Source organism: Engystomops pustulosus, chromosome 1 (genome assembly GCF_040894005.1).
Source record: "Engystomops pustulosus chromosome 1, aEngPut4.maternal, whole genome shotgun sequence".
NCBI lineage: Eukaryota > Metazoa > Chordata > Amphibia > Anura > Leptodactylidae > Engystomops > Engystomops pustulosus.
In genome coordinates this window covers 93,106,164-93,128,889 of record NC_092411.1, presented here as the reverse complement: position 1 = coordinate 93,128,889, position 22,726 = coordinate 93,106,164, and the positions used below count along the sequence as shown (strand labels likewise).

The 22,726-nt window shown below is 39.6% G+C and overlaps 1 protein-coding gene across 1 annotated transcript; it reads left to right on the top strand.

Annotated features, from left to right (window-relative positions):
- Positions 1–449: 449 nt before the first annotated feature.
- Positions 450–20,881, top strand: USP30 (ubiquitin specific peptidase 30). Its single transcript, XM_072147604.1, has 13 exons — positions 450–615; positions 1,592–1,701; positions 4,889–5,068; positions 6,079–6,182; positions 6,575–6,673; positions 8,520–8,562; positions 8,637–8,731; positions 9,395–9,454; positions 10,506–10,592; positions 11,148–11,228; positions 15,159–15,357; positions 16,037–16,166; positions 19,624–20,881. Exons 1-13 carry the CDS (start codon positions 545–547, stop codon positions 19,877–19,879), a joined length of 1,515 nt encoding a protein of 504 aa, XP_072003705.1. The 5' UTR covers positions 450–544; the 3' UTR covers positions 19,880–20,881.
- Positions 20,882–22,726: the final 1,845 nt, after the last annotated feature.

The window sequence follows — 22,726 nt, the reverse complement described above, 5'->3', positions numbered from 1 at the left end:
AAAAAAGGGGTAGGGACTTTTTGTCTTTTCTCTTGCCCAAAAGTTAGTAGGTGAGATGTAAGACAATCAAACCGCATCAAAAACATGTTAGTAAACATTTTTAGAAGTTTTTGGTGAAGTTCTTAACTCTACAGGTTATGTGTATTGCGTTCCATTAAACTGAACTGGGATGAGCTGCAGTATGACACATACAACTTTGTAGACATGAATGGAAACATATTCGTGGGCTACAGCTAATTCTGGACAACCCCTTTAACTAAGGGAATAACAATAATGATAATAATAACTTTATTGGGGGGAATAAAATACTAGATTTACTTGGCTGCTATAAGCAGTCTGTATCTGTATATAAGATTCATTACGAAGATACGTAGGCGTTCAGCGCTCTACGTACTGTAACTATGGTTTCCATGGCTACTAACTCTCAGCGCGGTCCGCCCACTTTACGGTCCATGCTAATTTCCTGGTGCTCTCATTTTATTGTCTTACAGAAACAAGAGGCAGGAATAAGTGGTTCCGCTTTGCGGTGTCCGTTCTGGGCGTGATGCTCAGCGGCTCAACCCGGGTCTCTGAGGGGAGAGTCGGCGTGCCATTCCGCAGAGGTCCTGGCGTCAGGTTAGAGAAGGGCCCGGGATGGAAGGGGATAGATATAGCTGTGGGTTATATAGAAAGAGCGCGTAGGCCGCAGGTGCACTCTCACTAGTAGTGTGTACAGAGTTCACTATGGTGTTTTCTATATGCAGTGTCCAGGTTGAAGAGTGCTGCTCCTGTAGGAATATGACTGGGCCTCTGCAGCACACATGAATAAAAATATATACTAGTTCTCTGGTGTTACCCTCTTGGTGACTGTGTATCCCCTTTTTATAGGAAAGGGATAAATGTCTTATTCTCTGAGAACCTGAAAGGTCCTATAAACCTCCCTGCGGTTAATAAATATGGACATGAATAGTCTCACTTCTTATGCTCATATATGTGTATATACTGCTGTCTGTGTCAGAAGCGCTTTCTTATTTTGGGAGTGTTCTATGATAGGTAACAGCAAAATCCAGTGAAAACAAAGTGATCCTATGCAAATGCATCAAAGAAAAGTCAGCAAATAAAACATTGTTTTCTGGCGATTAAGCCATTTTCTAACAGATCAAGCACTACTGCAGGTTATCATCTCTGTATCATCTGCTGTAGCGTGCAGATGAAAGTCCTAAGGGAAGGATCCTCTGTGACTTTCTGTACCAGAAATTGTTACATTACATAAATGTAACCTCCCCCCCCCCCCCATATCCTCCCTTCCGCTTTCCCAAACGGATGCATATCGGTGCCTGATTTTGTTTCCTTCCTTGTCCCCCTTTTTCCCTCTTTTCCTTTGTTCTGTATCGTTGTGCTTTGTTATGAAAATTAATAAAAATTTAAATATGAAAAAAGAAGGGAAGGATCCTATGATATAATATCCATATGCAATGTGTACAGTATTATGAATGCCCACCATGTATTATAGTCTAGTGTTATACATTATAAAAGACTTTACATGTAATGGTGTATTAAAATATAATTGATATCACGATTTCATTATTGGTTACTGCTTTTCTTTCTTTAGATGTAAAATGATGAAGAACTGGGGTATGATTGGTGGGATTGCTGCAGCTCTGGCAGCAGGAATATATGTTCTGTGGGGACCCATCACAGACAGAAAAAAGCGCAAGAAAGGTAAGATAAATTGATACATTATTAATAGCTAATATATTATATACCTCTTACACAGTTACAGGGATATCTGTAGTTGTGGTGTTCATATTAATACTCCCTAACGGGCAGAGGTCGTATTAGGGCCTCTACAAGAGTCTCTGACGCATGTAGAGGCAGTTTTACCCCTTGAAAATGCCTGATGGGGATAATTCTGCATCTCATCTCCTTATGCCCGGGCCTGGAGTTGCCGCCTCTTCATCTCGCTTCATGTCTGCTGAAGCTCCGATATAAGATTATGTGACTGGAGCTCAGATACTTAGTACAGGCACCGGTCACATGATCTAAAGCAGAAGAGACAGGCGGGAGGCAGCCTGCACTCGGAGGACAGGGGCATCGGCACTCAGCAGCATTGAGGGAGAAGCTTCCTGCTTTGAGCCGCTGCCTATGTTGCTGTAGCAGGTCAATTCCCAGCCTGTGTGTCTGCTAAACTCTGATATATCAGTTGGAACAGTAAGGGGAGGTAAGCACAAGTGTGCCGGCATCAGCTATGACTCAACCCTGCAGTCTCATCACAAACACTATGAAGAGTATGTACAGGTAATGTGTCTGATGTTTTAAAAACACCCATCCCCTCTGCACTGTATAACACGTCTTTCATATCCCTAAATATCCCCAAATAGTGCAATTCCAGCCTTCTGTCACTACACAGTATAATGCACTACTTAAAGGAAACCTACCACTTTAAAATGACCCTTCTGACCCACAAATACCTTAAGCTAGCTCAGGATGAGCTGATGCCGGACCATATTTTCAATTAAACCAGAAACCGCTGTATTTGTAGAAAAATGATTTTCTTGTGGTAGTAAAATCTCTCTTCGGCGCTTCTATAAGCGTCATACAGCGCGCACCCCGGACCCTGCTCCGCGATCACGCTCTCGTCAGCGCCGCTCCCGTCACTAATTTTGCTGTGCCCGAGAGCCGGTGACGTCACCGAGCTCTCGGGCACACTAGCGCATGCGCACCACCTCCTCCTGGCGCGTCGCGGCCGGATCCCATTGCGCATGGGCGAAGTCCCGAAGCCTCGTAGTGGCAGTGGAGGGAGACCCCCCTTTCGTTGGTGGGAGCGGTGAGCATAGTGTTTTTTTAATGTTCTCTCACCCCCACGGTCTTCTCTCCGAAGCCTCGCGATACTACGAGGCTTCGGGACTTCGCGCATGCGCAATGGGATCCGGCCACGACGCGCAGGGAGATTTTACTACCACAAGAAAATCATTTTTCTACAAATACAGCGGTTTCTGGTTTAATTGAAAATATGGTCCGGCATCAGCTCATCCTGAGCTAGCTTAAGGTATTTGTGGGTCAGAAGGGTCATTTTAAAGTGGTAGGTTTCCTTTAAGTTACTAAGTGTCTTAAAAGGTTATTCCCACAAAGACAAGTCTCTTAAATATACTGAGGATCAGGGCCGATTCTAGCTTTTTTGCTGCCTGAGACGAAAACTGAAATGCTTCCCCCCCCCCCCCCCTGCAAAAAAAAAAAAAGCCTGGCCCTGATCTCCTCCTGTATTTCACCCACTGAATTTAAATACGCAACTTTAAAAAAGCATCTAGAACCTGCTTAAAGTTAGCTGACAACATTATTAATAACATCCTCACAAAGCGCCACAGATCACGGACATCCTATGACTGACGCTGCCTCACACACTAGTATCATTCAGTTACACAGACATTGGTGACCTCTGGTACCTTACAGGTGATGATCTGCTCCATGAGAAAGAGAACTTCATTACAATTTCTCCCCTCCATGACAATCACTGTTTAATTCATGGCCCGATGTCTTCAGCTCCATGCAGCATCTCCGCACTGCACCCATAAAAATATAACAATCACTTACAATATGTCACCTGGATAACAACACTTTTAGTAATATATATCCCAAACTACACAATTTAATATACAGCCCCTAATAATTTAATAAAAAGTGTCACCCTAATGAACTTATGTACAGCCCCCAATTAAATTATATACAGAACCCCACAACAGCCCCCCCCCCCGTACTTACAATCTGCGCCCCTTAGATGGAACCTCCAACTTTAAAGAGGTTTTCCAACAAAGGAAAGTTAGGCGCTATCCACAGGATAGGGCCTAACTTGCTGATCAATGGGGGTCTCAGTGCTGAGACCCCGCAGATCGTGAAAACGAGGGGTCCGTCGGATCAATGGAGCAGACGGCCGCACATGACTGTTCTTCTCTATTAATCTCTATGGAGCTGAAGGAGATCAGTGAGCGTTGTGCTCGGCAATTTCCGTCAGCACCATAGAGATTAATGGAGCAGAACCTTCATACGCGTCCGTCTGCTCCATTAATCTGACGGAGCGACAGCACAGATCAGCACGTTAGGGACTAACTGGTCTTTGTGGGAAAACCCCTTTAATTATATAGAGTATTCTATAATAGCCCTCCCCATATATGCTCCTTTTATTTAAGATCTGACTCCCATATACAATATCCCAGTATCCCACTAAAGCTATATACAGCAACCCATCAGCCCACCCCTATTTACATTAATATTCATCCCCCCCATAAAAGTCCCCTCCACCCCAGTTTAGTTATACATAGTACTCATTTTACCATAGGGAATCTTCCCTCCCCCTCCCCCAGGTTTTATTTCCCTCTCCTTTTTTATTATATGCACACAAATGTTTTTTTCTATATAAAATGTGGCCAGTTAAAAAATAATAAAGCTTCTACTTACCTCATCCCACGCTGAGGTCCCTCCTCTTCTCTGGACTGTTCCCGGGCAGCTCCGCTGCTCTTTGGCACCGGAGGACGCAGGCGGCGTTTGATGACGTCACGTCGCCTGCAATCTCCAATACCATAGAGCAGAGCAGACAAGCAGGTCTGCGCTGCTGCCCTGTACTGCGTGGTCGCGCTTGAGACCGCTCTCGCGGTCAAGATATTTTTGTAGAACGGAAGCCAGCGGCAGTCCGTACTGCTAGTGGGTGATTCGGACGAGCGCTGTTTTTGCCGCTTCTTTCAGTGCTCCGCATCTGCCGCCTGAGGCGGAATTTTCATCCCGCCTCATGGCAGATGCGGCCCTGCTCAGGATAACAAAACAACACATTCTCTAATTTGCTATTCAACCTCTGTCTCTATCAGGCCTGGTGTACACAATTTCAGTTGCCGTTGTCACTGATTATTTTGTTTTCTAGGTCTTGTGCCTGGTCTATTAAATTTGGGAAACACTTGTTTTATGAATTCTTTACTGCAAAGTTTATCTGCCTGCCCATCTTTTATTCATTGGCTGGAGGAATTCACATCACAATACCAACTTGAACAGAAGGATACAGCACATCAGTACCTATCTGTCACTTTGCTTCAGCTTTTAAAAGGTAAGAATAAAAAAAAGTTTTTTTAAAACAATAATTTTTTATTTCACAAAGAGTTGTTAGAGGACATGGTTGACACCCACTGCAGGCATGTATTATGTGCATAGGAATATGATTCCAAGTAATGTGTTTTGGTTATTATTTATGACAAATAACATACATACGGTACTCCAACATTGTAATTGCAAAATACAGACAGACAAATTTCTGCATATCAAAGAAGTAGTGGGTGTTTTTTTCATCAGCAAATCATGATGTCTTCAAGCAGCAAGCTCTAATGTGACATGTGAGATCTCCATAAAAGCCAGATCAAAAAAATTTTACCACACATAAAACTATTGTGGTATGAATGTATGATGCCTCTTATTTGTTATCAACACTTGTTGAAAATGGAGAAGGATAGAATCCTTGATCTGAGAGACCTTGGTTGATAACTGTCCCAGATGTCTAGATACAGGGGGTCCATTGACCTTACTTCACAGCTATTAAATGCTATCACAGTGTAGGGCAAAAAGGAAAGGGAGGCTTTAATATAGGTCTTTCCTCTTTAGCAGCGAGTCCCACTTTTGTCCACTACACAATTATAACTGCAGATTGGTCTGGCGACCACTTGGGCAACCCATGAAGATGCCTTTAACTTCAGACCAATTCTACTCTCTAGTTTAAGGTGTGAGGTGGAAAACTATATCGTAGCCAGACCACTGTAACCTTCATTCCAGAGTATTCCATGAGCTGAATTTTAACACAACTCCTTGGTCTTGCATATTCAATATTGAGGAATATATAAGGTGGTGTTCTTCTATAATAGTTACTGTCATCTGTGTCTTAGGCCGATTCTGCCAAACAACAGGTCAAACTATCAACTACAACACATAATAGTGTATCCAAAAACCCTATAAAGCTTTGAATGGGTATAGTGATTTGCAGTGTAAAATCTCTATTATATGACCATCTCAACTATATAGTCTAATAAGGTTTTCATATATACATATAATATTTATTTTTAATTTCAGCATTATCTAATCATGAAGCTGCAGAAGAAGAGGTATTAGATGCCAGTCCTCTTCTGGATGTCCTGAGAACATATAGGTGGCAAATATCTTCTTTTGAAGAGCAGGTTATTATATTCTTACAATCTTTATGTATCATTGCTGTAGTTTGTACTTAAATGGTATTCCTTTAAGTGAATAGAATCTGCTTTATATGTGCAAAAGCAACAGTGATTGTACTTCAATGTATCATCGAAAAGCTCTGAATTAATTTTGTGTTTGTATATATATCTCACACAATGCATTATTCATCAGAACTTTACTATGATACATTCAAGTAAATCACATATATATTTATATGTAATTTTTGTATATATATTTTTCTAATATGTAATGTTTGGAATCTGTTTTGTTGTGGTTGTACTGCAGTTTTTAGTAAAAAGCCAGCAAAAACAAGGCAGTTTATGTAAGAAATCCATGAAAAGCAATCTAATTCATAATGTGCCATTAAATTGTTCAGGATGCCCATGAGCTGTTTCATGTGTTGACTTCATCATTGGAAGATGAGAAAGATCATCACCCTCATGTAACACATCTGTTTGATGTCAGTGTTTTAGAGGTAAGTGTTTCCTTATTTTATGTACAGTAGTTGTTTGTAAGAATGGGAATTTGAAAACCTCATACATAATACCCAAATGAGTGCTATATAGCAGTAATAAAATAAAGTCTAGATTTGTTTGGCAAAACTCTGGCCCACATTTATGAAAACTAGTGCAGTCTGTATTATGTGCTGTTTGCCTATGGTGTGTGCAGGGTGCATAAGATTCATCAAAACTGGTGCACTCTGCACTGTATTTTTTTGGTTACTTTGTTCAGGCTGCAGAATTGTGGTGCACGTCAGTAATAAATGTGGTGCAAACTCTAACCTTTAGGTGCACATTTTTCTGTCTTATCGAACACAGTGGAGCCGCGACACACAACTGGCACAGACACTTTATAAATACATGTGCTTTTCAGTGCAAAGTCAGACACAAAACCTGCGCAAATGCTTTAATAAGCGTAAGTTTTAAAAGGAGGAAGCAGTAGGTGAAATTTTGTGTGACTATAATCAGGTAATGCACATGTTATAATATAACAACAAATGCCTGTCCTTTAACCAATTCCCGGCGTGGAGCCGATGCCAGTCCAGCTCTGCACCGGAGCTGAGCCGGCTTCGGCAATCGTGGAGTGTCAACGGTGATCTATGATCTCCAATGGCAGGTGTTAAGCCTTTAAATTTTGCAGTCATGCAACTGGCTGATGCGTGACCCTCCTTCCGTTCTGCGCCTCGCTGTATGCCCCTACAACAAGTAACGTGGGGTGTCTCTTTACTCGGAAGGCATTAAAGATGGATTTTCACTTTTTATTTTTGTGAATGTGTAAATTTTACAGCTAAATGAACGTATTACTAACAAAATGGGACCATTCTAAATTTCATCTCTGTTTTGATTTCATTACTATGAAGATTTCAAGGTGTTAACAATCTTCCTAAAAGCTGTTAGTTTGAGAGGTTTCTAATATTATATTTAATAAATATAAATATTTAAAATTTCATTAAAAACAATATTAATCCCCAAAAAAGTCAATTCTGAAATCTCATTGAAACTACTGAGATATGATTGATTGATTGATTTTAAGGGGCTTGACATCAAAATAAATTATCCAGACATTTCAAAAATTATGAAAACGTAAAGCAGACATATGGGAAATGTTATTGACCAACTACTTTATATACTCGAGTATAAGCCGACCCAGGTATAAGCCGAGGCCCCCAATTTTACCACAAATACCTGGGAAAACCTATTGACTCGAGTATAAGCCGAGAGGGGGAAATGCATTGGTCACAGCCTCCCCATTTATATAGCCTGCCGGACCCTGCCCCATAGTATATAGCCAGCACCTGCCCCCAGTATATAGCCTGCCAGCCCATATCCCCCAGTATATAGCCAGCTCCCTGCCCCAGTATATAGCCAGCAGCGGGGAAGCCGGAAAGGTGAGTTTTGATATATATTTTTTTTACTCAAGTATAAGCCGAGTTTGGGTTTTGAGCCCTTTTTTTGTGCTGAAAAACTAGGCTTATACTCAAGTATATATGGTAATTTAGGTGATACAACTATCTGCCTGAAAATGAGATAAATTAAAAATGAAAATAGTAAATTTTTCAAAAAAATTCATTACTTTTAATTATTTTTTTAATAAATAAACGGAAGACTTAAGTACAACATGTGACGAAAAAAAATCTCTCTCAAAATTGGGGTTAGCATTTCATTAGCGTAATTTTAAAAGTTGATTTTAGAATGAAGGAGGCCATGGATAACCAATAATAATAATATTTTAAGAGTAAGTGTCTCTGGTTTATCATGCATGATTTTGATGGTAAATTTGCCTTAAGATATTATGTGCAATATTGTTTATTTCTGTTACAGCTCCCTCCAAGTACTGATGGGCAAATTCACTGCAGGACCCAAGGTATTGCTTATTTTTTTCTGGCTAATAATTAATAAATTAAGCAGCAAGATGTAAGCAACTGGTCTTCTATTTAGGGGTGTTAAACCCCATCCCTAGGCAGTGGAAAACTCAGCACCCCTTTCATGGAAGATTAACCAGTAACATGGTATGCAAGCACTGTCAACATCAGGTAAGAATAAGGCTCTGATATTTTCTTATTTGCAAATAAATAGTTATTTAAAACATCTTATTAAAAGTTAACATCTGAGTTCCCATAAAGGCTCGGAGAGCTGCCTGCACAAAACATCAGAACAGATAAATGGGAGCTTTACACGCAGTTTAAGGCTGGAGATTTTTTTTCTAGATCTAGACAAACATAATTAATCTATTTCAGTGTAGGAAGCCGGGTGACTGCTGTTTTCGTCTTTTCCAGAGCAGTTTTATAGTGTCACATATATTTGTTCTTGTTTTTGCTGTTGCCAACATCTGCAGCAGTTATATGACCAAAAGCAGATCATTGGGGGAGGGTCCATTTAACTTGGCAGAATGAAATGGGTTAGAGGGCTTCCAGTGCCGAAATGGTTGGATAAGACCGCCTGTAAAAGGGAAGTGACAGTATTATTTTTATGAATTCAGGTGAGCCTCAGAGAGCCTCATACCTCATCAAGGTATGATCCTTTATACCTCATCAAGCCTCATACAATTTTGTTGACTTATTGCAGAAACAAGTGTGCTTCATACATATGGTTCCACAGGTAGTGCAAAGTACACACTCCCATCTTAAAATGTGTTTTGTGAACAACTCTGAGAAACAAAGCTTTGTAATTTTTATGTAATATTTCTTCTTTCATAGAGCCCAATGAGATATGATACATTTGACAGCTTGTCCTTAAGTATCCCCTCTGCGTCTTGGGTATGTATAATTTGAAGGCAGATTACCAAAACAATTCCCCATCATATCGCCTTTTAAGGTTTAATGCAAATCTTAATAGAAAGTAGAACCTACAAATGTGTATTTATGATAATTGGGCATAAACAAGAACAATATTTGCTGGCATGTCAAAGATTCTATATGGGTACAAATCACAAAAAATTTAAGCACATAGGCAGAAATCTCAACACTGCCGCTACACCCACAAGCTAGTTAACCTAACAAATAAAGTTAAGATAAATTAGCAATAATAGGAGTAAACAAATACCCTATATATTTGAGTATAAGTTGACCCAAGTATAAGCTGAGGCCCCTAATTTTAATACAAAATACTGGGGAAACTTATTGACTCATATATATATGCCTAGAGTGGGAAATGCATTGTGTTGCAGCCATCCCCAAGTAATGTAATATCCCACGCAGCAGCCCCTCTGTGTTTAAAAAATAAACTTCCATACTCACCTTCTGATGCTCCACGCGGCTCCTCTTCCTTCTTATCGTCACGTGTAACAGAGAGTCGCCCGCTGCCTCTTCCCACTCTGTTACAGGTGAAAAACTCTGCTTATACACAAGCGCATACGGTACCTTACAATGCACATTGGTACAATCCAGTGTTTGGGCTGTAGCACTCGGCCAAGCCCAATCAGGTTGATTGCTGAGGTTTGCCGAGTCAGGTGTTGTATTTCTGACATATCCTAAGGATAGGCCAGAAATTGTAACAGTCTTGAAATTTCCATTAATAATACATTCTCAATCATGACAAAAAGAACAACACTAACACTGTAGTATGCTATTGATGAACAGTAATATTAGGATTAGTGTAAGATATACCCTAAAAACAGAGGGTTTTTTTCTCCATGGTTATATTATTGAAGTAATGCTGCATCACAGAGACCATGTGGGAGCACAGATCGTCATTCTAACCTGGAGGCATATTTGCTTGTGGTCATAAAGTCTTACACTCATGGAAACCATCTGTAACAGTCTGTGTACTTTACTTGGAAAGATAATGTTTTGGTCCTTCTACCACCAGGGCCGCGCCATGACGCTTGATAACTGTCTGCAGCATTTTATCTCCAGTGAGAGTGTTAAGGATGTAGTCTGTGAGAACTGTACCAAAGTAAGTCATGTTTTATGTTTGCATAGCGAAAGCTTTGTGTAATAGTGCAGTATATAGAAACCAACACTTACATTTTAACTGATATTTAGGGAATAATGTAGCGCAAGCTTATTGTGTAGCACCAAATGTATTCACTCACATCATTTGCTGTTCCCAGTGGGCACACAGCGGCGTACCCATTGTAGAAGCATGGAGGAAGGCTGCTTTCCCTGCTGATCCCATCACAGCATACTAACTGAGTTTAATACTAGCTACAGTATATAAATATAGAGATTTATTTTGAAGTCACAAACGACACATCACTTATGAGATCAGTTAGTGACATGATATGGTTGCAGAGGTCAGTGGCAAGGCTTATTGGCTCCCACTGTGACTGGCCCGCACAGACCTAGACAATCTTTGGTAGTTGCCGGTTACGTTTATATTTATTTATGCTGCTATATTTGTAACCTGGGCAACCCATTTAATGTTATAGTACCAACTAAATTGGCAAAAATACTATCACAAATCAAGGTGCCATTGAAAGGCTATAACCAATGTATTCAATATTTCCAGCTTCAAGCTCAAGAAAGACCAAACGGGCAGTTGGTGGAAGACCAGAAAACTACATTTGTTAAACAGCTGAAGCTAGGAAAAGTGAGTTGTTAATGGGTGTATTCAATAGAATAAAATTACTTTTAAGTTGCTTTTATTTTTCTTGCTACTTTTAAGTTGCTATTAGTGTCTTATATTAAAATCGTATAAAAAAAAGTCCAGCATATTTAACCCTGTAGTTACCGCTCATACAAATTTCTCCGTTGGTCACTAAGGGGCCTTAGGCTAGGTCGACGGGTTTCTCCGTCGCCCTAACCTAAGGTCTGCACAGGCTCCCCCATGCAGAAAGACAGACGGGACCCTGCTCTAACAGTCCGGAATGGAGTTACCGCAGGATCTTCATATCTGTAGAGGGAGGAAGCTCCCTCCCTATCCTAATGAAGGTCCCCTGGTCTGCCATTGGCATGTGCCTGCTCAGTGCAGCTGGACCGAGCAGATGCCTGTAAGCCCATGCAGATGCATAGGCTGACACTTCTAATGCATTAGTATTCTAGCATAAATATTCTCGTGCATTGGTATGAAATAGTGATCACATGGTCACTAGTTCATATGATAGTAATGTGAAAATTTAAAAAAAGGAATTTATTTTTAATATATAAAAATGAAAAATAAAATTCATAAAAATGTCCCAAAAGCCCCTAACACATATAAAACAAATAATAAAAAAATGGAAAAAAGTAAAAAAAAAAAAAAAGCACCATGTTAGGTATCACCGCGTCCAAAAATGTCCAATTTATAAAGATATAAAAACAGTTATTCCCAGCAGTGAACCTCTGTAACAGAAAAATGTGCTCAAATCTCTGAATCATCACTTTTTTGTGGTTTCGCAACACATTAAAAAAACATAATAAAAAGTTAAATCACTTTTTGCACAGGTTGCACAGTCCCCGAAATGGTAGCAATGCAAATGTCAGCTTGTCCCGGGAAAAAATTACACCTTGGCCAACTCCATCCTCCTAAGTATGAAAAAGTTATTGGAGTCAAAATATGGTAAAGGTAATAATTTTTGGGGGGTACATAAGTTTTTTAATTTTTAGTAAAATCTATTAACACCTAATAAAACCTATATAAGTTTGGTATCCCTGTGAAGATACCGAACCAAAGAATATATTAGAGATGCCATTTGGAATGTACAGTGAAAAACATTAAAAGGGAGCCCACAAGAAAATGGCGCAAATGCAGTTTCTTGTCAATATTACCGCATTTTGAATTATATTTCCACTTCCCACTACATGGCATGGAAAATACCATTTGTTACACAGAAAACAAGCTCTCATACAGCTTTGTACAAGGAAAAATAAAAAAGAGTTATTGATTTTTTAAAGTAGGGGACGATAAGCAGAAAGTAAAAATGCCCCCTATACCACATGATAAAAAGTTTACAAATTTTCCTCAATAAAGGTTTGTGGTACCTGAGGCCATGTTCACACGTGGCATTTGGTTGCATTTGGAAACACAATCCAAAGTCTCCACTCGTAATCAGGCTTGTTAAAAACAATGCTTCATGCTTTATTAAGGGACTATTGTCCCAAAAAATTCGATATCGCGACAGTTTGAAAAATAAAACCAACGCGTTTCAAATGCACAATGCGTTCTTCATCATGCTACCTGAGTAATATGTGCACTACACAATTATATCCATTAAAACAGAGCCGCCCTAATCATGGCACCTGTAATCCGGAGCCAAAACCCAGACCGGGAGGCAATCCCATTTGTTGTTCGCTCTTATGTCCAATTACACATACAAACAAAATGCAACACATGGAACAAGTAATCAACTATACGTATCCTACTATAGAGAGTAATTATAATCTTGTCATCAATTCATCTTGTGTTGTAATGAAAACCCCAAAATTCTATCCCTTAGACAGCTCTTATTGGAGCAATCTGCATGAATAAATGGACTCCATGTAACGGACTTCCTGTTAGCTGTCCATGCCTAGCTTTTCCACGGTATAATACTGGACCGTGTTTGAACGTAGACCTATGTCTGAAGGCGCATCGCAACGCAGTAAGCGACAATCAGTAAGCATGCGCATAGAGTCCATGTTGTGATGGTTGCAAAAACCCAGCGCACACTTACTGGTCTCAATTTCACACGTTCAGCCGCGAATAAAAACATAAATGTTATCTTTAAGACTGCTCCTGTTTAAAATGATCTACATATACAGAAGGACTTCCATGTACCGTGGAAAATCTAGGCATGGACATCTAATGGGAAGTCCATTACATGGAGTCCATTTTTTTTCATGCAGATTGCTCCAATAAGAGCTGTCTGAGGGATAGTATTTTTGGTTTTTATTATATAGTATAGTATAGTAGAATACGTATAGTTGATTACTTGTTCCATGTGTTGCATTTTGTTTTTATGTGTAATTGGATATCAGAGCGAACAACAAATGCGATTGCCTCCCGGTCTGGGTTTTGGCTCCAGATTACAGGTGCCATGATTAGGGCGGCTCTGTTTTAATGGATATAACTGTGTAGTGCACATATTACTCAGGTAGCATGATGAAGGAAGCATTGTGCATTTGAAACGTGTTGCTTTTATTTTTCAAACTTTTGCGATATTGAATTTTTGGAACAATAGTCCCTTAATAAAGCATGAAGAATTGTTTTTAACAAGCCTGGTGAAGTTTTGTCCTGTCGCTGGATCATAAAATAGAAAGTGCTGGAGTTTTACATCGTGTCCAGGAGGGATCCCTTGTGCGTACTACACCTGCATGCATCAAACCGGTGAGCTCACTATTATGACTATCACTTCCACTCACATTTTGGTAACATTGTGTGGCCTCAGGCTCTTCAAACACGTCCCGTCTTGTGCCTTGACAGTGGGTTACATCCATATGTGTGGTGTCCTCTTAGTCTTAGATGCATTTTCTGCTTTTATTTAGGTAATGTGGGTAAATTTCAGAGCCAAATGAATGTATTAATGATAAATATTAGTGAATTCAAAATCAAGCCTTCATTTTGTTTTGAATTTCTGTAAATTACATAAAGGGTTAACGAGCTTCCTACCTGCTGTTTTGAATAGTTTTAGGGGTGAAGTAAATAGAACGGGGGGTTCTATTAACAGAAGTTCCAAAAACCTGAAATGAAATGGTCCCTAAAATAATTTTTTTAAAAATTTGAGAGAATGCTGTTCGATTTGTGATTTTTCTAGCGTCGTAAAAAAACAAAAGGACACTTATAAAATGACGCCAACACAAAGGTGAGATATGGTGAATGTTAGTAACTAATTTGGGTAGTAAGACAGTTTGAAAAATAGAATATTTTGAAGTTTGAAAATAGCTAATTTCTTCATAATGTTTACCAAATGCAACTTTTTTTCATAAATAAATTCAAAATATATCAACCAAAATTTCCCACTAACTTGAAGTACAAAATGTCACGGAAAAGTTATAACCGGATAAAGTGACACATGCTGGTTTTGAAAAATAGGCCTTGGTCATCAAGGGGTCACTAAGGGGTTAACATATTGGCTCTAAGTATTTGTAAATGTATTACTACTGTCTTTTGATGCCTTACTGCGTTTTTCACAAGACTTTACACAAGGTTTAGTTAGGCAGATTTTAAGTATCTGTTTAGTTACACTTCCTTTCCCCACACTTTTCAAAATTGAGGAAGATGATAAGAGCAGGTGCCTAAAGAGCTTATTAAATTTGGTACAAAATGGTGCCAGAATTTCAGAATGGGCTGCTCTATGTCTGGGGTTTCCCGTTCTTAGCAGTCAGACCTTATACTAGCCCACAGGATAAAGGACAGCTTAAATACCTAGCACAGCCTTTAATGGTCAATAGAGAGAATTCATGATTCTAATATGTAACATTTCCTGAGCAGCTCAATTTTACTATGAAAATTTTCCTTTACTTTAGGAAATATACATATGAATACAGATATTCTTTACAAAACTGTATTATTGTTTATATTTATAAAGGATTGCTTCATTTGACATTGTCATTTTGTTCTTAGCTTCCTCAGTGTTTGTGCATCCACTTGCAGCGCCTGAGCTGGTCCAATCAGGGTAGCCCTCTGAAACGCAATGAACATGTCCAATTTACTGAATTCCTGGCCCTGGATAAATATAAGTATCGACTTAATGGAAATGTACATCGCCAGCGGCAATGTGTTACTCAAAGTGGAACACAGGCAACAACTGATGCATCAGCAGGTATAGTGAGTAACTAGATAAGCTTGTTGTACATGGATTGGTTTGGAGATGAACCATATCTTACCCTTTTTTTAATGTATGGAAAGGCTCAGACTGCAACCATGGGATTTACATTAAGGCAGGTGCCTCAGTAACTCGTGTATGGCTGCTGTTACCGGCTCTGAAATTAGAGAAAGAAAAAGCACTATACACTATATTGTATTGTACCCCTGAGTCAGGAAATAAATAAATCTAACTAGTTGTTATATAGAATCCCCACTAGATGCATCATGAACAAGTCAATCTGCTGCCCAAGTAGCCTGAGATAACTTATCCTAAGGCTACATTCACACTGCAGTTGCCCGCCGTACCGTAGCACGGCGGGCACACGGCAGTGCCGGGGGAGAGGGCCACTCTCCATAGGAATATATGGCGCACTGCACTGTGTTCCAGAGAAAGATAGGACCTGCACCGTGCGGCCATTGCCGTCCATGGGGGATGTATATGGGCCGTATATATATATACGTCCCTCATACGGCAGTGTGAATGTAGCCTAAGGAAGGTTATTTACGGAAATATGTTAACTATTGATTTTTTTTTTTTTTTAATTTCGAGAATGCTTTAATCTGACACTGGAATCTCAGGAAATCAATTTTTTGCCTACTGGTGATGTATTATTCTAATTTCTCTTTTATTTCAGCTTCTGAAGGGCCTCAGAATAGTAAGGTACAGCTGCTGAATGGAACTTGTTCTACATCTTGTTCTACATCTTTATTGTCATCCCCATCATCTCCTTGCATAAATACAAGATTCTCCAGCGCAGAGTGCACGTAAGTGTTTATTGGTTCACAGTTAAGGATATATATATTTATCATGATCTCAAGTTAACTGGTTTTGAACCTCCCTCCCCCCCTGTAGATTTACAGCATGTGGTTTGGGTCTCTTAAGCCTGTGCCATAGCATATTCATGGCACAGGTTTTTAGGAGGCTGCCCAAGCCATCAGGCTACCGTATGTTGTGGACCCTGGGGAGAAAACAGAAGCAGTATTTTCCACTTTTCCAATTTTTTTTCTATTTTTTTTTCTGCAGCGCTCTCTTCCTGTTGATCACATGACTGAGCACAAGATCACCAGGATGCAGGTGCTAAAAGGCTACTGCTCCTTAGGTCACTGGAGATATGTACCTGCATTTACAGGTGTATTTCACCTGTAACTGTGGAAAAGTTATTAAAAAAAAAAAAAAAAAAAAAAGGAACTGTAAAAATAAAGTTCCCAGGGGTCTATTTTGATCTTAATAAAAAAGATTAAAAAAATAATTTAAAAAAACACCTGTCACATTACCCTATAACAAACCTTTAATCATCATAATCAAAGTGCAAATCACTATTAAGATGTTTTAGGCTAATACTTTGTTACAGTTTGAAAAAAAGTAGCTGAACTATAAAAAAAAATATATAATTTTTAAAAATTATTTTAAGAGCTTGTCTAACCCTCCCCCCCCCCCAAATTCAAAAGTTAGAGCCATTAAAATAAAATGCAAAAAAGGGAACATTGAGGCACATTTACTAAGAATGGTTCAAACTGCAAAGTGTGGCTTGCCTGTGTATAATACGGGGTGCGCCAGATTCATGATTTCTGGCACCCGTTCATGAATCTGGCGCCCCCTGAACTGGCCCGACAGAGTGCATCGTATTTTTACTTGTCTATCTTTAAAGGAAATCAACCATTTTAAAATGGTCATTGTGACCTAAACATACCGTTACACAGCGCTAGGTAAGCAGATGCTGGAGGTGCTTATGATAAGGCACGGAAATCCGCAGTTTCGAGGAAAAATCGGTTTATCGACCCCCATTTGGCGCTCCTGGGCGCCTGACACAGGGCACTTGGCGCTCGGGCACAATCGTAACAATGCATGCGCCTTGAAACTTCTCCCCCCTCTCTCCTGAGAGCCGTTGACGTCACCGAGCTCTCGGGAGCATTGGCACATGCGCACTGTATCTTCATGTGCGGCCGTGTGAAATAATGAATGCGCTAGTAGAGGGTGTGAAGTTTCAAGCACATTAGGCGCGTGCATTGTTATGATCGGTACAAAGCACCCCGTGTCAAAGGCCCAGGAGCGCCGAAAGTGGTGAAAAGCCTACTGATAAATAGCACCTAAAGAGCAACACATTTGTAGTGCAGACACTTCTTAAATACCTGTGCAAGCAGTTTGTACTAGAAAGAACTTGCAAAGTCTGACAGAAAACTGCCACAAATACCGTTTTAAATGCGCTAGCATCGATTACAGGCGTAAACCATTTGAACACCGATGGCATTTTAGCTTAGCTTTAGTTTCATTTTTGTTCTTTGTAAGACCTAAAGCTGTATGCTCCCTATTCATTTGTTACAATGTGCTAGTGTGTAATATGGCAGTATATGCTAGGATCAATCCGACAACCTGGGGTTAAAGTACCCTAGGGGTGGTCTGAAAAATTTATTTAAAAAAATTAAAAAGTTTAAAAAAAAATATAAGTTATTCCCTGCATTTAACCCTGTAATGGAAAATAGCGCTCAAACGCCATTTTTTCGCCATTTTGCAACATATAAAAAATTTTATAACCATTGATCCAAAGGCTGTTCAGTCCTCAAAATGGTAGCAATGTAAATGTCATCTCATCTAAAAAAAATTACATGTTACACAGCTCCATACACAAAAGTATGATAAAGTTATTAGCGGCAGAAGATGGGAAAATGAATATTTACATTTTTTTTTTGTACAGAAGTTTTAATATTTTAAGATGTATTATACCACCTTAAAACAAAGAATTTTGTATTCTTGTGATTGTATTTGCCTAAACAATAAAGGAGACATATGGGGTGCACAGAGAAAGCCGTAAAAACCAAGTCCACAAGAAAATGGCGCAAATGCGGTTTTCACCAATGTCACTGTAGTTAAAAATTTTTCTGCTTCCCAGTACAAGGCATGGAATAATAAATACCTTCACTGCAAAGTGCAGTTTGTTATGCAGAAAACAAGTCCTCATACAGGTCTTTTCATGGGAAAATAAAAATGTTTTTCAATGTGGGGAGTGAAAAATAAAAACGTAAAATCGTCTGGAAGGGGTTAAATACTCCCTTTCTAATACTTAATAGATTAGAAAAGAACAACTATTAACCATATTATACCGTCTGATCAAATGGATTTTTGCATAAATTATTACATGGCTGAAATATCGTCATTAAAAGCGTTGCTTTGACAATTATGCGTAAAGTGTAACTCCGAAGTTACCTGGCCAAAAATCGGAGAGGCTTTTCCAACAACAATACTTATAAAATAATTCCTAGCATGAGATGCATCCTGGTATGTGTATCAGCCTTACTTATAAAGTTATATTCAGCTTCTCCTGAAGTCAGAGGGCATTTCCTGGTTATGACATCGGCTAAGTGCACTGAGGCCGGAGCAACTTTCCCTCACTTCCAGAACTGTTACCCAGACCCATAATCTAATCCTGCTTTATGATTACTATACACAGTACCTTCTTAGATGGATGTGTCAGCCAGGTTGTTCAGCAGATGCTAACACACTCCCCCTTCTTCCCACGACATGTGGAGTACAGAGAACACTGGAGACATAGCACACACATCCCTGTTTCATACTGCTGTGCTCATCCTACCCTCTTCTCGTCACTGACTCGACTATAGCCTTGTCAAAACCCAGAGAGACATTGGGGGTGTTCAGGAAAGGCATGTGGATGAAATTATATTATTTATTAAACTAGTAGCTTCAGGGGAGGAGGTGGTCTGTGTGTGGGAACATAGGGGCAGAGTTTAACCAGAGCAGAGATGATAGAGCTGCTGCTTCCTATAGTTACTGAGCAGAGTCCAGAACAAGCCCATAGCATAGCCCCACTTCAACTGTGACCCTCATTCAGTACACAGCATCTCCTGTTCCCTCCTCTTTCACTCTACAGATCGTTCTTAGCAACCAGATTACCAGGCTGATGGGAGAGAGCTGAGGCAGGATGATAAAGTAATGAAAGTATATCGGAAAAAATGTTTTCAACTATTACAGCTATAGAAAAAAAACTTTATTAACTTTACAATTGTGCTTTAAGGGGGAAAAAAAAGCAACTTTAATGCCAAAATCAACATTCAATACCTCAGCTGAAAACTGGTAAAGCATGACAGAAACATTCGGATTTCTGCTATTGGGTTCCATCTTTTCTATATGTATCTGTTTTTTTAACCTATGTTTCCACATTGTGAAGATACTGAAAAAAAATATACGTTTCATTTTTGTTACCTGCAGTTATCTTTTCCATCTTATGGCAGTCATCGTTCATCATGGGGATATGCATTCAGGGCATTTTGTTACTTATCGACGTTCCCCTCCAGCAGCTAGGACCCCAAAGTATCCAAGTCAGCAGTGGCTATGGGTTTCTGATGATTCTGTTCGCAGGGCAAACATTCAAGAGGTTCTCTCTTCTAACGCTTATCTGCTATTCTATGAGCGAGTTCGCTCCAAGTCGCACAACCACGGACGTGAGACGCCAGCAGAGGAATAATTGGGACAGCAAGTGAAAAAAATGATTTGTACATTTCTTATACTCTTGTCAACATATATGTTTAATTTTGGATTCTAATTAAAAGGATAATTCTACAAGAAGCGTAAACAAGACTATACTGGAGAGTCGGGTGCCCCCTGGCTAGGGTGTTAACGTGTACATTCAGCGAGGTCCGCTTTCTCAGATGGATATATAAATGTGGGTTGCCTTTTAAATCTTATATTATTATACAGTACATAGTCCAGCTGTAGGATTACTAGCAGAATTCCTCCTAGAGATGATCGATCAACTATCTGACTAGTGACCCTTCAAGGTGTAGATAAAATGTACATTTACTATACATAATCTGAGATGTAATCAACTTTTAGCAGTATTATAATTACCAATACATTTCAAAAGTTGGATCCAGACAATAGCCATAATAAGGAGCGGATCTTTTGTGTACGGTTATAATATAGCATATCTCTGTTATTCAGATTTTAAAATAACATACAATCACTAGTCATCTCTCCAATCCCCTACTTCACTGATGTTAACTGGTCCTCCACCAGTAATTATACACCATAGCTGCATCACTGCCAAGCAGTAATGTTAATCAAGACATGTGGTTTTGATCACATTTCCTTTGTAACGATGGACATAATTTATTTTGATTACCATTATCTTAGCTTCTATTTCTCCTTGTATCAGACAATTTATTATCCTATAATTTGATATCCATGAGATATGTTCCTGAAACTGCCAATCAACTGGATGTCACTTTTTGTGTTCCGCTTACAAAATGAGATTGCTTCCATTTGCCATGTTTATATTTCTTTCCCCTTGAAAAGTGCCACTAAAGATCATTTTATTGCTGTAATAATTGCATTTTGTGTGTATATAGCTGTATATAAGAGATATTTATTCTTATCTGGGCAAATTGTATTAAATTACTTGACGTACCTGAATAGTTTTAATATGTTAAATCAACGGTAATAAAAAAAAGTTTTTGTTGAAAAATTATGACTATTACCATTTTGGGGCTTTTATTTATTTTTTTAATTCTATAAATGATGAGGTTAATATTTGCAATTATTAATAGAGAAAAAACCTTCTAAAGAACAATTGTGAGAGCTCTGGCTTCTACCATAGCTTCCCGCTGACCATCTACCAGAAACGACAAAGTCTGCAAGATTGTGGAAGTCTACAGATCTTTTCAGTACTGGTTTCAAATCGCTACACAAAATTTATCACTCAGCATCGGCCAATAGGATTTAAAAAAAAAAAAAAAAAAGGCAGAAGATCTCCACTGATGTTGACCTAGCACTGCAGAGTGAGAGTATGTGTGTTCTTTGTGGCAGTGGCCATATTCTATTCTCAAGGGGGTGGGCAGCTGCAGCAAAGCCACTCATTCTGTAGGTCGAAGTTTCTGAGGAGACGACAAAAAGGTTGTGCACCCCTTGTTTAGTGTGACCGCCCAGATCCTGACAATGGCTCTGTGTGCATCTGTGCACAATGCCATGGGGACAGGTGGGGCTCTTCCCTGCTAAAGCTGCCATCATCTATGCAAGGTCCTGTGACCCAGAGCATCGGTGCCAAATATTGAAAGGCATTGCTCTGGTCACATGACCTTGTATCAGGACATGGGAGAGAGAAAGCTCTCAGGCAGATTTATTTTCCAGATAGTTTTTTTGATGGAGTAAAATTTCCTGTGCAATGTCATAGATGTGCACACAAGTGTAACTGCAACCTCTGCTCATGATTGAAAACACTGTATCACTTACCTACTTAGTTTTCTGACTTTGGAGAGAGCAGTGTTAAGTTTGAGCTATGGAACCATAGCTTTGTGTGTGTGTGTCTGTGTATGTGTCTGTGTGTGTGAGAAACGGCAAAACTGAAAACTATTTTTATTGGCAAAAAAATAATCATCGGGTAAAAACAGTTAAACATTGATAAAATTAGTTGATTCCAAATATGTTATAATACTTGTCCACAGACCAAGGTACACATTATTTTTGCCGTGTGGAAAAAGGCAATCATAAAAACACAAGTACCGTATCTAAGTATAAGCCGGGGTACCTAATTTTAACACAAAAAACTGGGATGCATTGGTCACAGCCTATGCCTAGTATATAGCCCGCCAGCTCACGTCCCCCAGTATATAGTCAGCAGCCTCCTATGCCCAGCCTATTAAGAAAAAAAAAACCTCTGTACTGTACCAATGCTGACATTCATAGTGTGTGCTGATGGCGTTATACACAGAAGAAGACCTGTAGGGTTGGGGGGTGCTAAACGTGAGTACAGAGTTTTTTCCCCATAGTCTCGAGTATAAGCAGAGTAAGGGGTTTTCAGCACATTTTCTTGCGCGGAAAAAGTCGGCTTATACTTGAGTATATATACGGTTTATGTTATCTCCTATTTGCAGTTTATTAGATAACTAGAAGAACGTTGAGGGTCTGACTGCTGCACCTGTTCTCACTTATGGGCGGAGCTGCAGGACAAACATCCGTCCCGCTGCTCCATTCATTGCCTATGGGGGCGGGTTCAACCATCTCTTATTCCCAAACTACTTGCTCGGCCTGTTGCTCCACCTATTGGCGAGAATGAGATCCTTGTTCTCTGGATCAGTGGGGGTCCCAGCAGTCAGACCCTCTCCAATCAACCAGTTATCCCCTATCCTGTGGCTAGCTTATATACTTTATACAACCCCTTTAAGTCTTTAATTGTGGCAACACAAAAGGAACATTCTGACCTATGGGTTTAGCAATAAAGAAAAGGTGTGGGGTGGTGAGTAGCGATGAACGGACCTCATGGTTGGGTTCAGCCGCCTGACCCAGGCATAGTGCTGGACAAATAGCCACCTATTGA